We start from the raw sequence: 13,614 nt of genomic DNA on the forward strand, positions 1-13,614 counted from the left end.
TAGTTAGTGTTTGATTTATCGTGGGAAGTGTTTGTTTAAAGTTCGTTAAGACATACGTTTTGATCTTACTGACTTTTAAAAAAAATTGTGATTTTAGATTTTCTAAAAGTTCTTTGGGGGTTTTGAGAATCCACATTTGATTCACACAACTTGTCGAATATGCTGTAGAATAGTACGTCCAAAGTTTCTCCTTTGCAGCAGTTAATATTTTAGTGAGGAGTAAAGATAAGGGTTTCGTATAGCACTTACTGAACCCGGCAATGTATTTTTGCTTGAAAGGATTTTTAGGAATTTAAGGAATCCAGTATAGGTAGGTTAGATGGAACTCACTTTCGTTGACTGGAATATTAAAAGTTTTAAAAACGGAAATGTGATTTTGAAGAACTTCATCCTCAGAAAGTGGACTTTGAGTATAAGTTGGGATTTCCAGATGCAGAATCACAACCAAGTTTTTCCAAAATGCAATTGTAATATTTAGCCTTTCAAACAAAGACGATATTGTTACAAGCTTCTCTGCTGGAACCATAACATATCAATCATGTAGTCTTTGTAATTCTTTTTTATCTTTAGTGAATGGCGGGTATATGGTTTGCATATTTTCCTTTTAACTTCCTAATACTATTCCTTAATATCTCTAAAACACTTAACCCATTCTGACAAACAGTTCAGGTCTTCCCCTTCATATTTCACCCATCGTCTTGCAAAAATCCTCTACAGAATTCATAATAGAAATGAAGTTTTGTCGCCAATTGAAGATCGGGGCTCCCTGAATTTAGAAGGTTTTAAAGTTGTTGCTTTTAGGACCATAAATCACTTATTATAAAAGGGTCAAAACCCCGATCTTTCAACCGGCTTCATAATTTCATAAATATTGTAAATTCTGCAGAATATTATGCTAGACGATGGGCAAAATATGGAAAAGAAGACCTTGACACTCTGTCACAATGGATTAGAAGTATCAGATGGATGTTGAAATCGCGCATTAAGAGATTGAAGAACAATATGAAAACCATGTATCCTTCTGTCTTCCACAATGCAGAAGTGAAAAAAATAGATTACACAATCGGTTTGTACTGGTCCTAGCTGACAAAGCAGGTAACAACATTGTCTTTGTTTGAAAGGCTCATTATTTGAATTGTATTTTAGAGGAACTAGGATTTCATTCTGCAAGTAGTAATTCAAATTATACTCATAGCTCACTTTCTAAATTCTTCAAAACCATCTGTCAGTTTTAAATATTTTTAACATTTCCAACAATCAAAATGAATTTTAATGTTCATTCACTGGATTCCGAAACTCCATAAAAATCCTTACAAAGATACATAGCAGGTTCCAGTAAATGTTCTACAAAGCCTCTTTCTTTACTCCTCACTAAAATATTAACAGCAGTGAAGGAATATCATAATACTTCAGGAGTATTGTACAACAGTATATTCAAGAAGTGGTGTAAATCAGACGTGGATACTTAAAAACTCCAAGGAATTTTTAGAAAATTTCAAATCAAAATTTCAAATTTTTTTCAAAAATCAATAACATCAAAAAGTACGATTTTTCAACACTTTATACAACCACTCTCCACGATAATCTTAAGTCCAAGCTTTTTGACATCCTAGACAGCTGCTTTTTTAAATAAAAATGGAACTCGTAAATATACTTACCTTGTTTGGTTATTTGCAAAATTATTTTGTTAAAAAGCATTCTGATTTTAAAAACAATTGCGCCCGTTATCAGCAGACCTATTTTCGTATTCATATGAGGCAGAATTTATTCAAAAACTTCTTTATGAGAAGAAGAAAACACTTGCTGTGGCCTTTAACTCGACATTTAGACATACCGACGACGTACTATCAATTAACAATAGTCACTTCATTTCATATGTCGATTCGATATATCCCAGTGAGCTTGAAATAAAAGATACCACAGAGTCTGAACATCTGTTTTATATTTGGATATTTTACAAGAAAAAGACGTTAATGGTAACCTAACAACAAAACTTTATAATAAACGTGATGACTTCAACTTTTCTATCGTCAACTTCCCTTACTTATGTAGCAATATACCCTTATCAACTGCAAATGGGGTTTATGTCTCCCAGTTGATTCGATACACAAGAGCAATCAGTATTTTAAACGAGGCAAGCTTTTAACCAACAAGTTTATGAAACTTAGAATATCAACGTTTTGTTTGAAGTCATCATTTCGAAAGTTCTATGGACGATACAATGACCTCGGCAAATACAATCTATCATTAAGTCAAATGGCTGACTGACGTTTTTCATACTTATTGTTAGGCCATTATTTACACACTGAAATTTCTTTCCTTTACCCGATCATGCCAAGGAGCACACGGCGGGTGACTGGTCGACATGGGAAGCTTACTCCTCCATAGCACCTGATCCCGTCCATGATGTTTCTCAGTTGTGCACCATCCTGTTGTTTCACTCTCCCCAAAAGCACTCGGGTAAACACTTTACCATTTACTGTGGGTAACTGATTCCACACCAGTTGTTGCACTCTGTTTCAGCTCCCTTTTCGGTGGTTTTATAATAAGTCCACTTTTCAAAATGTCTTTGATCAGTTTATGTATAACATTTGATGTTGCCTCAATGTAACCTTTTGGTAACTCTGCTGGGAAGTCATCTACTTCTGCTGCTTTGTTGTCCTTTATCTTTCTGATGGCCTTCTGTATTTCCTCTACACGTAAATTCCTGCATACTGATGTCAAGTACTGCTTTGTAGTTGTTGATATCAATATCAATGTAAGGTGGTTGAGTTGGATTTCCTCTATTCAGAACCGATCAAAAAATGTAATTTTTAACCTTATCCACAACTTAAGAACAGTTGGTACTAGGGCTTTCGTATTTATTATGTATATTACTTGTGACAAAACCTTCATTCCTTTTATTAGAAACCTTTTTGACCTTTGGACTTTGTCCTTTGAGTTTGACTTACTTTTCAAAAACTTTAACCTTGGTCATAACTTTTGAACAGTTGTTGCTAGGACTTTCATAATTTACAATTAATGTGTTTACCTTGTGTAAAAAAAACTTTTAACATTTTGCTATAATTTCTGAATGGTTGTTGCAAGCGCTTTCATTTTTCACATGTATATTCCTTGTTACAAAATATTTCTTTTGGTTACACCATTTTTGACCTCTTGACCTTGGAGTTTGACTAGCATTTGAGAAACTTAAACCTTGGCAATGAGCTGTCATGTGGGGGCATCGGGGTTACACAAACACATCTTATTTTCTTCTTCATCTTCTTCACAGAATGGCGATATTAGAAATAAAACCGTGAAATATTGTAAAGAACAGGTAGATATATGGTACTGTATGAGTTTTTGTTGGCAGTGAAAGGGTACATTCCCTCGCTGTTATCATTCCTATTTGATGTGTATAGGTTAAACCAAAAGAATCTTACATTCATATTGTATGGAATGTGTGTGATTCTGGGAATTATAAACGTATAAGTAAAGATTAAAAAATATTTTTCATTAATTCTAATTAAGCATTAACATGTTAACAATACTCTTAGAAATATAAACAGATAAATATATAGGTCAAGCATTATGATAGTGTTTATTGTTAAAACCCAACGTTTTTTTATTTATTATGTCTACTGTAAATCAACGATATATTTGGGCTATTTTAATGTCAGTGTCTTTGTGTGCAAGTTTCCTAATATTTCAAAATGGTGTATTAGTTGGAAAATATCTAGAAGTGACAACTCGACTCATATATGGTACAGTTTGTCTTTTCTTGTCCCTCAAACTAGCGCCATCTAGCGGCATTATATACAAACATCCGGTGCGGTTTACCCACATGGAAAACTAATGGAAAAGTGAAGCCAAATAAGACACAATGGCTGCTGGTCCGATAGCAGAGCGTAATCAAGGTCTGTTTATTGTTTTTTATTCATTTTGGTTTCGGAAAAACGTGTTATTGCATTATTTTGCTTTACGTTGCTCCAGCGTTGATAGGCTCGAATTTTCTCAGTTACAATTTTAAAACATTAGAAAAACGATAGATGGAGATTTTGCCATTGGGCATATAAACAATTCTCCCAAAGTCTTGATTGTTGTATTTTGGAATTTTTAATTACTCTTTTAATCATATATAGAGTATTTTGAAAAAAGATGTTTATCCTATATCCTTGATGCATTATTTGACAAAACCAGTATGTTTTTATAATAAATTTAACATTTTGTAACATTTTAGATGCCACGGTTTACGTGGGCAGTTTAGATGACAAAGTATCTGAGGCAATACTATGGGAACTCTTTCTACAAGCAGGACCTGTTGGTAAGATACTTTATAAAGGTCCAGCACAATTGCACAGTCTATTGATTTAGCTATACAGCTTGAATTCAGTGTTTTCCCTAAGAACTGGCTACCGGCCAAATTGACCGCTTCAATTCATAAAAATGCCGCTTAGAAATCAAAAATTAAAAAAATAATTGTTGTAAGGTCGACAGAGATTCTGTTCATAAACATTAACCCTTAGCCTGTTACAATTGATCATCATCTTTAACCCTTTACTTTGGAAAAAAGGGAAAACACTGTTGAATTAGATAAAGCTATTCAGAAAAGCTTGATTTAGTTATTTTATCACAATTTTTTTTATCTTAAATGTGTTATTTTTTCAGTATGTAAAAAAAGTCGCACTTTGATGCAATGATAGTATTCAACCTTGAACTCTTCTGAAAACAATGCATGTAAAAATAATTCATCAAATTGCGTCTCCTTGATGAGAGACTTTGTACTAAAAATTCTAAAAGTTTTTGGGCTATGTAGAACAAATGATTTGTGACCACATAATTACTTCTTGAATGAAATTATAGAGGTCAGATCTGGTCAACAAGATAATTGATTGGTAATAATTCAGCACAATGTGAAGCAATATCCATGCCTCAATGCACACAAGGTGTGTACAGTTATCCTGCAGTTCCACTTTTTTTCTGTAAGGGTGTATCCAGATAATTCTGGACATTAGTCACTTCAGCACTGTTTGGAAAGAATATCAGCACGAAACTGACTACTAAGTAACCTAATTTGGAATCAATGTCTGAATTTCATAGATAATCCTTGATATATCAATGTTTTAGATTGTTTCCTCCAGATTTTCTTCAAATATTAGCAAAATAAAATGCACTGGCAGATGGGTAAATTCGGACAGGTCAATCTTTTAGGGCGGCATTACCATGCAATGTTAAATAATAGCATAAAGTAAGGAAAGAAATTATTAGAATGATTTCAAAGACCCTTTGCACGATTTAATCAAGCATCTCAGCAGTTGTTAGTACGATTTCATTCAGATAGATTTAACAATTAATTTTCTGAATATGTTAAATCTTATTTGGTACTTTTTTTCGAAGGGACTACAGAATCTATAATTGGGGGGGGGGGGGGGGGGCTTGCAAATTTCGGTAATAAAAAATAATCTGTCCTTTAAAATATTAAAAGTAAATAATATGTCCTCAACTGGGAAGGACATAAATAATCTGACACTGAGTGATATATTCAACACAAAATCTGAATTTAACATTTAAATGAAGAGTCATTTAATAAGTAGATGCCAATACTTTATCTACTTCTGTTTCATTGTTGCTTAATTTGTTCATTTTCTAGATGGTTACTTACCTTGGAAAATATTTCCCCACAAAAAAGCATGCCTGCCTTTTATCATATATACACAATTACCAGTGTTGGTCCTTTGAACTGCACTCACAGTAACTGAAAGAACAATTTGATATTTTAATATTTACATTCTTTGAATAGTAATGTTATGAATTTATGATATACTTCTCAAAATGATTAAGAGTGTACATTAAGAGAATTAACAGATGACCAAAGGACTGATATATAAAAAGACAAGTAAATTAAGCAGCTGTTTTCTCATGTTGCTTTTTAATTTACAAATTTTGTCAAATTATCTCACGTCATTACAAAGGTACCTGATATTTCTAGGCATGTATGAGAATGGCTTGTGATGGATCTTATTATTTGACAAGCTTGTATAATACCAAGTGTACTTTGATTCTAGTGAATGTCCACATGCCAAAGGACCGCGTCACACAGTCCCATCAGGGGTATGGCTTTGTGGAGTTCATGGGAGAGGATGATGCTGATTATGCAATAAAAATAATGAACATGATTAAACTCTACGGCAAACCTATCAGGGTCAATAAGGTAAGGAATAAATCTTTAATGGGTAACATTTTTCCACAAGGCATACATGTTTTAGTGTACCCACCGTTCATCAGTTGCATCATTTAAAAATTAAAATGAGAATAGTGCTATTTTAGTGAGGTTTTTTTTTAAATTAAATTAGATGTTTGATAAGTGAAATTCATTTGGACAGAGTTTTTAATTTATTCATGTGTTATTTGTTCTGGGTTACTTTGAAATACAGACATAGTGTTAAATCCAGACCCTAAAAAGGACATGGTAATCCAATAATCAAAAGGGCACTTTACGCCGCGACAAGTTTTCATGAGGGCACTTTTTTGACGTCTTTGAAATTATAAATATTTTCTTTATCATGTTTATGTACTTAAATTATTATTTAATACTGAAATCTTTAGTCATACAAGTATCTAAAAGAAAAATTTATAAATCTGTCAGCTTAATTCATTTAATACACATTGAGAAGGCAATTATTGCCAAATTTAAATTCAAATTTTTAATCAAGAAATTAGTATGGTTATCAAGGTTATGCTTAAAAAGTAATAGGTCTGAATTTTTTTGTCACTTGCCCAAAAAGTATTTTAGTTTGGGGTATGAATTTTTTTCCTTGCTTTTATATTGTTATTTGTGTATGAGGTAAATAACAGAACAAAATTGCAAGGGGGGGGGGGGGGGGACTACTTGGATAATAAATGTAGAGGGATTCTCTTCATTTTGAAAATAATCTACCAAAAAAATCAAGTGAAAACTGATCATACCAAAAAATTAAACTTGAAATAATATATAAATTGGGTTAAAACTTTTTTTCTGGCTTAGAAACATTGAGCCTCAGGGTGTCAACTCAAAAAGTTAGAACACAGAATCATTAAACATTTTGAAAGAAACTAACTTCATACTTTGTTGTTTCCTAGCCCATTTCACACATAATATTCAGTTTTTTTTTGGTACATTGTAAGTTGACTTAATTCATCAGCAGTTTTATTTTTCACATTTCTTCATCAACTCTGTTTTTCTACTTTCAATTTAAAAAAAAAAAACGATCCTGATTTAAAATGTGTAACATTTTAATTTACAAATTAATCTATCTTTGACATTGGGCTAATTCTTGCATAATCAATGCAATCAAATGATATTTTCTCGTGTTATCTCTTATACCCTGACAGCCTGAGGCATGTTACCTGGCCAGGTGGCTGTGTGCGTTCAAGCGAGAAGTGATTTCCTGTCCTGAATTCACACCTTTGCGTGCATTAAATAAACAAAGGGGCTAATCAGCATGCACTGAATAAACAAAGCCGCCAGTCCATCTTGCCTCTGCTAGGCATATTTATTTATTTTTGCAAGGAAAAAAGGGCATGGCGCTGGAAAAAAGGGCATGGCGTCGAGAGAAAAGGGCATGGCGCCGCGCCATGCTAGTTTGCTTTAGATTTAACACTAAGACAGTTGTAGAGTTTGAGAAGACAACACAAATGTTCACTGCTCTTTGTTTATTTTGTAGGCTTCAGCTCATCAGAAGAACTTAGATGTAGGAGCCAACATCTTTATTGGGAATCTGGACCCTGAGGTGGATGAGAAGTTACTGTATGACACATTCAGTGCTTTTGGAGTCATTTTACAAACCCCTAAGGTAAGGAATTCTATAAATCAGCTTATAATTCTCTGCAATTGGGTAAATATTCAGCACATTTTCTAGAGGTAAAAAATTTGTAAATGCTTTCCTAATTGAACAAATATTGAAAAGCTTAAAAACCATCTAAAATCACTTTTTACTAATTACCATAAGTCATGAAAACAAATATATATATAAAAATAGTTATTACATGTATATCAATTGAATTGAATTCCCAGATGGAACTAAATGTTCCTACTTTTTCCATTTTCATTTGATTTGTAACGCATTTCAAGTTTGTGTGACAAGACAATCTTGGAATACTTGTCTTAGATATTTCTATTCTCAAAATACAAAATCTCTTACGATATTAAATGCCAATGATTTATTTTTATCAGATGAAAATAAAATTACAGGTGTAAAAAGTGAAACTCTTGTTAACCAAAAACAAAAAAACAAGACATTTCCTGAATACAGTATCCCTGTTTGGCTTACAGATAATGCGTGACCCCGATACTGGTAACTCTAAGGGCTATGCCTTTATCAACTTTGCCAGTTTTGAGGCAGCAGATGCAGCTCTGGAGGCCATGAACGGACAGTTCCTGTGTAACAGGGCCATTTCTATCTCTTTTGCCTTCAAGAAGGACTCTAAAGGAGAAAGACATGGCTCAGCTGCAGGTTAGACAACTCTGTATATAATCTCAAAGTGGTAAAGTTACACATCTCTCCCTTTCATATTTAATAATTCATTTAATTGACTTTGAATTCCTCAAACAGTATACTTTTTGAAGAATACAATAAAACATTGTTGCAGCAAACATGCATATAATGAATTCATGCTTACAACAAGTTTTAAACTAATTGGATATAACAAATTACTTTTATATTCAATCAGTATTGTTCATCCTCGGCACTTTGCTATGGCATGTTTTACATGATGTACTGTGTTTACATTAATGGATGCTACAACAGTGAACCAGTGTGTCAATATATAAGTCTATGTGTACTTCATTGACTATAGTGCTAGTAGTTATACATTTTTCACATTTATATGCACTCACAGGCTGTTAATGACATCAGAAATGATGCTATTTTTGCAATCTAATCAAAATAAGACAAAATGTGGCTTTTTCTTGAATTTTTTTTATGGGAAACATAGAGCGCAGCTTTGAATATGCGAAAATTTTCTGTCAGTAAAAATATAAAGTTTGCTCAAGTCTGCACTCAATATTTTCTGGAAGAAAAACTGCTTGAAAATAAGCAGTTTTATACAAAATATGCTAAAATGGCGGAAAAGGTGAACTTTATGATGTCATATTTCTAAATTAATGGCATTTGACCAAATTGAAAATTACGAATAAAAGTCACATGTATAGCTGTGCAAAGTAAAACTACATGTAAATACAAAGTAAAATTAAGATGTTCATTTTTAGGGGCCATTTGAGATACTTATCATATATTGCTCTTTATAAAAAATCCATATTTTTACTTACCGGTAAATCATTATTAAAATGCATTTTTCAAAACAATTAAAAAAGGAGTCCAGCTTTTATTTCCTTAGATTTAATAAAATTAATGCCTAATGTCAAAGTATAGCAGTAAATTTTAAGGAAAACTGCATCAAGAAAGCTGTTTTTATGACTTTATTCCAGAGAGATTCATGGCCAAGCAGAACCCACTGTCTCTAACAGACAGACCTCATCAGCTGTTTGCAGATGCTCCTCCCCCTCCACAACAACCCCCTACACCAATGGCCTCCTCAAATATGGCTCCCCCTCCTCCTCCCCCATCCATGGGAGGAATGCCAGCTATGCCAGGTACGATAAATCACTTTTTATTTGCAGAAACTTTCCACATAATTACAAATGTCTTGAAATGACCATATGCCTTAAAAGAATTTCATTCTGTGGTATATTTATAGTGGATTTTCAGTAATCCGGAAGTTTCATCTTCAGGACCAAATTTATGGGGAACAGAATTTTCAAGTGTGAATTTATATCATTAATCATTATCTTGAACTCCGTGTTTCGGATCCATACAGTCAAATTTTACAACAAACCCAAATTTTCATTGAAAATTAAATAATCTGGATGGTGAATCTGACCAATCAACTGATTTTCAAGAGGACTAAATTTCAATTGTTAAGAAGACATGAGTATTATAACAGAGATAAATACCAGTGTCCATTACACAAAGAGCAGATAATTAGGTCGTTTTCTTATTTACACAATGCTTCAGAAAGGCCCAAAGAATTAAATTGTGCATCATATTTTTAGAGAAAGTTAAGATAGTAAAAGGTCAAAAGAAATCCAGTCAATACAATGAATCATTTTATTGATAAGATTGGTAAGTAGAGTTCTAATATTATGTTGAGTAATGGAGTAATGCATGTTATAGGTATAATAGTTTAGTTATATAATGCATGTTAAACATTTTGAAATAAAAATTTTGTGGTATAAATTAAAGACAATACATTTATAGTTCATGTTTATCTACCATTTATAAAAAGTGTGTTTCAGTAATATGAACCATTCATTAATCCAAACAATTTGGTCAGAAACACTGGCATCTAGATTAACAAGACTAGACTGTATATTATTAGAGATTATATACAACAGTTATCAAAATTTGTGATTTCTTTTCTGGCTTATAAACACCAAATAATTATTTTGCAAAAATACGGTGGTAGGAAAATTTATTCTACATGAATACCATCTTTGTATGATGTAAAAAATACACCACATGAAAGATTCATATATATAATCATGCTGAATCATATACAGAGATAAAAAGGAGTTTGCATATATGGATGAAATTGCTCAAACACTTTACGAAAAACAAATTGTTCCATTCATTTGTGAAGAGGATTGGTCTATTGTTTTTGTAAAGTTAATATACACCTGTGTTTTTTCAGGAATGCCTCCAGGAAACATGCCACCTCCAATGATGCCCATGCAGCAGCCAATGCCTCCCCCTCCCATGCCCCCACACATGGGCATGCCACAGTATCCTCCCCAGCAAGGTAGAGTATTCAACCAATAGCATACCACAGTATCCTGCCCAGCAGGGTAAAGTATCTCATCAAAAATCATGCCACAGTATCTTCCCCAACAAGGTGGAGTATTTCAAAGCATACCACAGTATCCTCCCCAGCAAGGTAGAGTATCTCAAATCATGCCACAGTATCCTCGTTAGCAAGGTAAGTATCCCAGAGAAAGCAATTTAGAAATAATTTTCTTTAACATTATATACTGGGATGATTGGAACTGATACAGACCTTTCTAAGTAATTCTGAGGTATCCAATATGGACACTACTCCGATCACTTTTACATGTAAGTGAATAGAGTTATACATGTACAACAATGACTTCCGGTAAATAAAACAGTTTCTTGTTTTCACAGGTCAGATGCCATACCCCCCTCCACCACGCCCCGGACCTCCAGGGATTCCACCTGTATCAAGCAATCAATCACAAGCCCCTCCACCCCCACCCTCATCTCAAGCAGGTGTGTATACCAAACATATCAAGCAGATGTGTGTACATGTACATCTCAAGCACATGTGTATAGGTGTTATCAAGCAGAGTTGCATAATGTACACTCAGTGTACAGACATGAGCTATTCATGTTTCAGTCTAGCTGATAAGTTGTAGAGGACGGACATGAACTATTCCTATTTCAGTCTAGCTCATATGTTGTAGAGTTGTAGTTCTTTAAAAGCCAATAAAAGATGTTATTTGTATTCAAACTGAAACTACTTGCTTAAGCAGTAGGGCTGTATCAATATATTGATACGTATCGATATTTAAGAATGTATCGTATCACAATACGTATCAGACAGGCAGATTTTCTCATAATTCGCTGAAAAAGTTGGGAATTTCAATCAGCAAAGGTTATATTTTCACTCTTTTGAATTAAAATTGATCAGTAATGATATACATGTAATGATTAAGGAGATAGCACATCTTAGATAAATATTACAAAATACATAGATAACTCTATTTTAATATGTTGTTTTACAGTCATTCGAAGTTTGAATTTAAAGTGTAATTTTTAGAGACAGTGAGACAAGACCTTCAAAATGGGTTATAAAGCAATAAGTTTTTATAAAATTCATGCATTAAATGATTTATAAGACTTTTTTGATAGACTTGTTAAAGAATGCAATATATTGGATATTGCATTATAAAATATTGTATCATATCGTATTGAATTTTTTTGCTCAATACACAGCCCTATTTAGCACAGAAATAAAGTTATGAAAATAACAAGATGTTTGCATTAGAAATATGGGAATATGTATCTGAAGAATGCATTCAAAAGAAGTGTACCAGAATTTATGATTGACAAACTAGAGCAACTTTTCCTTCATTCCAGCATGATAAAAACTTGCTTTAAAATTGCACAATTTTTAAAGTCAGATTTAAATGCTTTTTGTTGTAAATGTCTACAGTATAATGTTAATGAATGTATAATACATAATTATGATGTTGTCATGTTGCAGGTTCTCATATGCCTCCTCCCCCTGGTGTCCCTGGAATGGGTATGCCCCCGCCTCCTCCTGGTATGAGGCCTCCCCCTGGCTGGAGGCCACCCCCAGGGATGAGAGGCCCACCACCACCCATGTATGGTATGTAAAATGCAATATATAAACCCCTTTTGGGGGTCTGAGCAATTTTGCTGGTTTTAATACTTATTTTATACTCTCATTTAAATATATATAACTGACCCATAACAAAACCCATGTAACCAAAATTCTTCCATGACAAATTGAACTGTGAAAAGAGTCATTTTTTAGGTCGGCCACCACCCCCTGGAATGAGACCTCCTCCTCCTGGTATGAGGGGACCACCACCCCCTCCAGGCATGAATAGACAAGCCCCTCCCCCTCCTCGACAACCCCCGCCTCCAGCTCCGCCCACTTCAAGAAATTACTAGACAACAAGATGAAGGGAACCAATGACAAACAATCAAGAAGGACTGAATTGAAAATTTGGGACTTACAGGAAACACAATGACATGCTGAAATCAAATTTGTGTTGATTCCTTTTATTTGTTCAATATGTGACATTTTGGAAAGGTGTTATTTATATAAAATGTTCATTTATCATGAGTTTCATCAATGTTTCGTAAAAATATCACTTTATCTCGATTTCAGATGGTACAAATTATTCCATTGCTCTCTAGAAATTGTTCATGTTGTAATGCAAATGTGGTTTTGAATATACCTTACAACTAATTTGTTGTGCTCTCAATTAATTACATTGATATCACAAGAAAACTAAATGTATATAACAAATGTGTAAACCAAGGTATAGAAGGTCATTTTATGACTTATATCCATGTATCAATAGTAGGTTAGTTACTCCCTGCATTTAGGTTCAAGGTTTGGGATTTCTAACCAGGTTTATTAATTTGGGTCTGTCTGTCGATCTGTCTAGCTGTCTGTTTGTTTGTCTGTCTGTCATTTTGTCTAACACTTTCCTTCTGGGTGATATCTCTAAAAGTCTTCTAACTCTTCCAATGAAATTTTAAATCATAGCTACCTGAAGAAGATCCGTATTGATTTTTTATATGCCTCAGCCATAAAATGGCCAGGGGTATATAGTGTTACCCTGTTCCATCATTCCATCATCATTGACTTACCGTTCATTATCTCGGCAACAGTTGCACACATTTAACTCAAATTTGACAAATGGATACATCATAGGAATATGCAGGTCAAGTTTGAATTTGGTCATGGTGTGTTGATTTTTGACAGAGTTATCCCTTTTGATTTTAGAAAAAAAAATAAGAAATTTTCAGTTTCTGCTCTCTAGCT

General features: G+C 33.5%; 1 protein-coding gene across 1 annotated transcript; it reads left to right on the forward strand.

The window, feature by feature from the left end:
• Window positions 1-3,779: 3,779 nt before the first annotated feature.
• Window positions 3,780-13,032, forward strand: LOC133197736 (splicing factor 3B subunit 4-like). The gene is made up of 10 exons (XM_061333918.1): window positions 3,780-3,896; window positions 4,220-4,303; window positions 6,045-6,190; window positions 7,683-7,811; window positions 8,291-8,471; window positions 9,446-9,610; window positions 10,708-10,815; window positions 11,196-11,300; window positions 12,298-12,423; window positions 12,592-13,032. The coding sequence occupies exons 1-10, from the start codon at window positions 3,863-3,865 to the stop codon at window positions 12,729-12,731; spliced, it is 1,218 nt and encodes a 405-aa protein (XP_061189902.1). The 5' UTR covers window positions 3,780-3,862; the 3' UTR covers window positions 12,732-13,032.
• The last annotated feature ends 582 nt before the right edge of the window (window positions 13,033-13,614 follow it).

Source organism: Saccostrea echinata, unplaced genomic scaffold (assembly GCF_033153115.1).
Source record: "Saccostrea echinata isolate AGI-Se365-2 ecotype Australia unplaced genomic scaffold, CSIRO_AGI_Sech_v1 ptg000030l, whole genome shotgun sequence".
Classification (NCBI taxonomy): domain Eukaryota; kingdom Metazoa; phylum Mollusca; class Bivalvia; order Ostreida; family Ostreidae; genus Saccostrea; species Saccostrea echinata.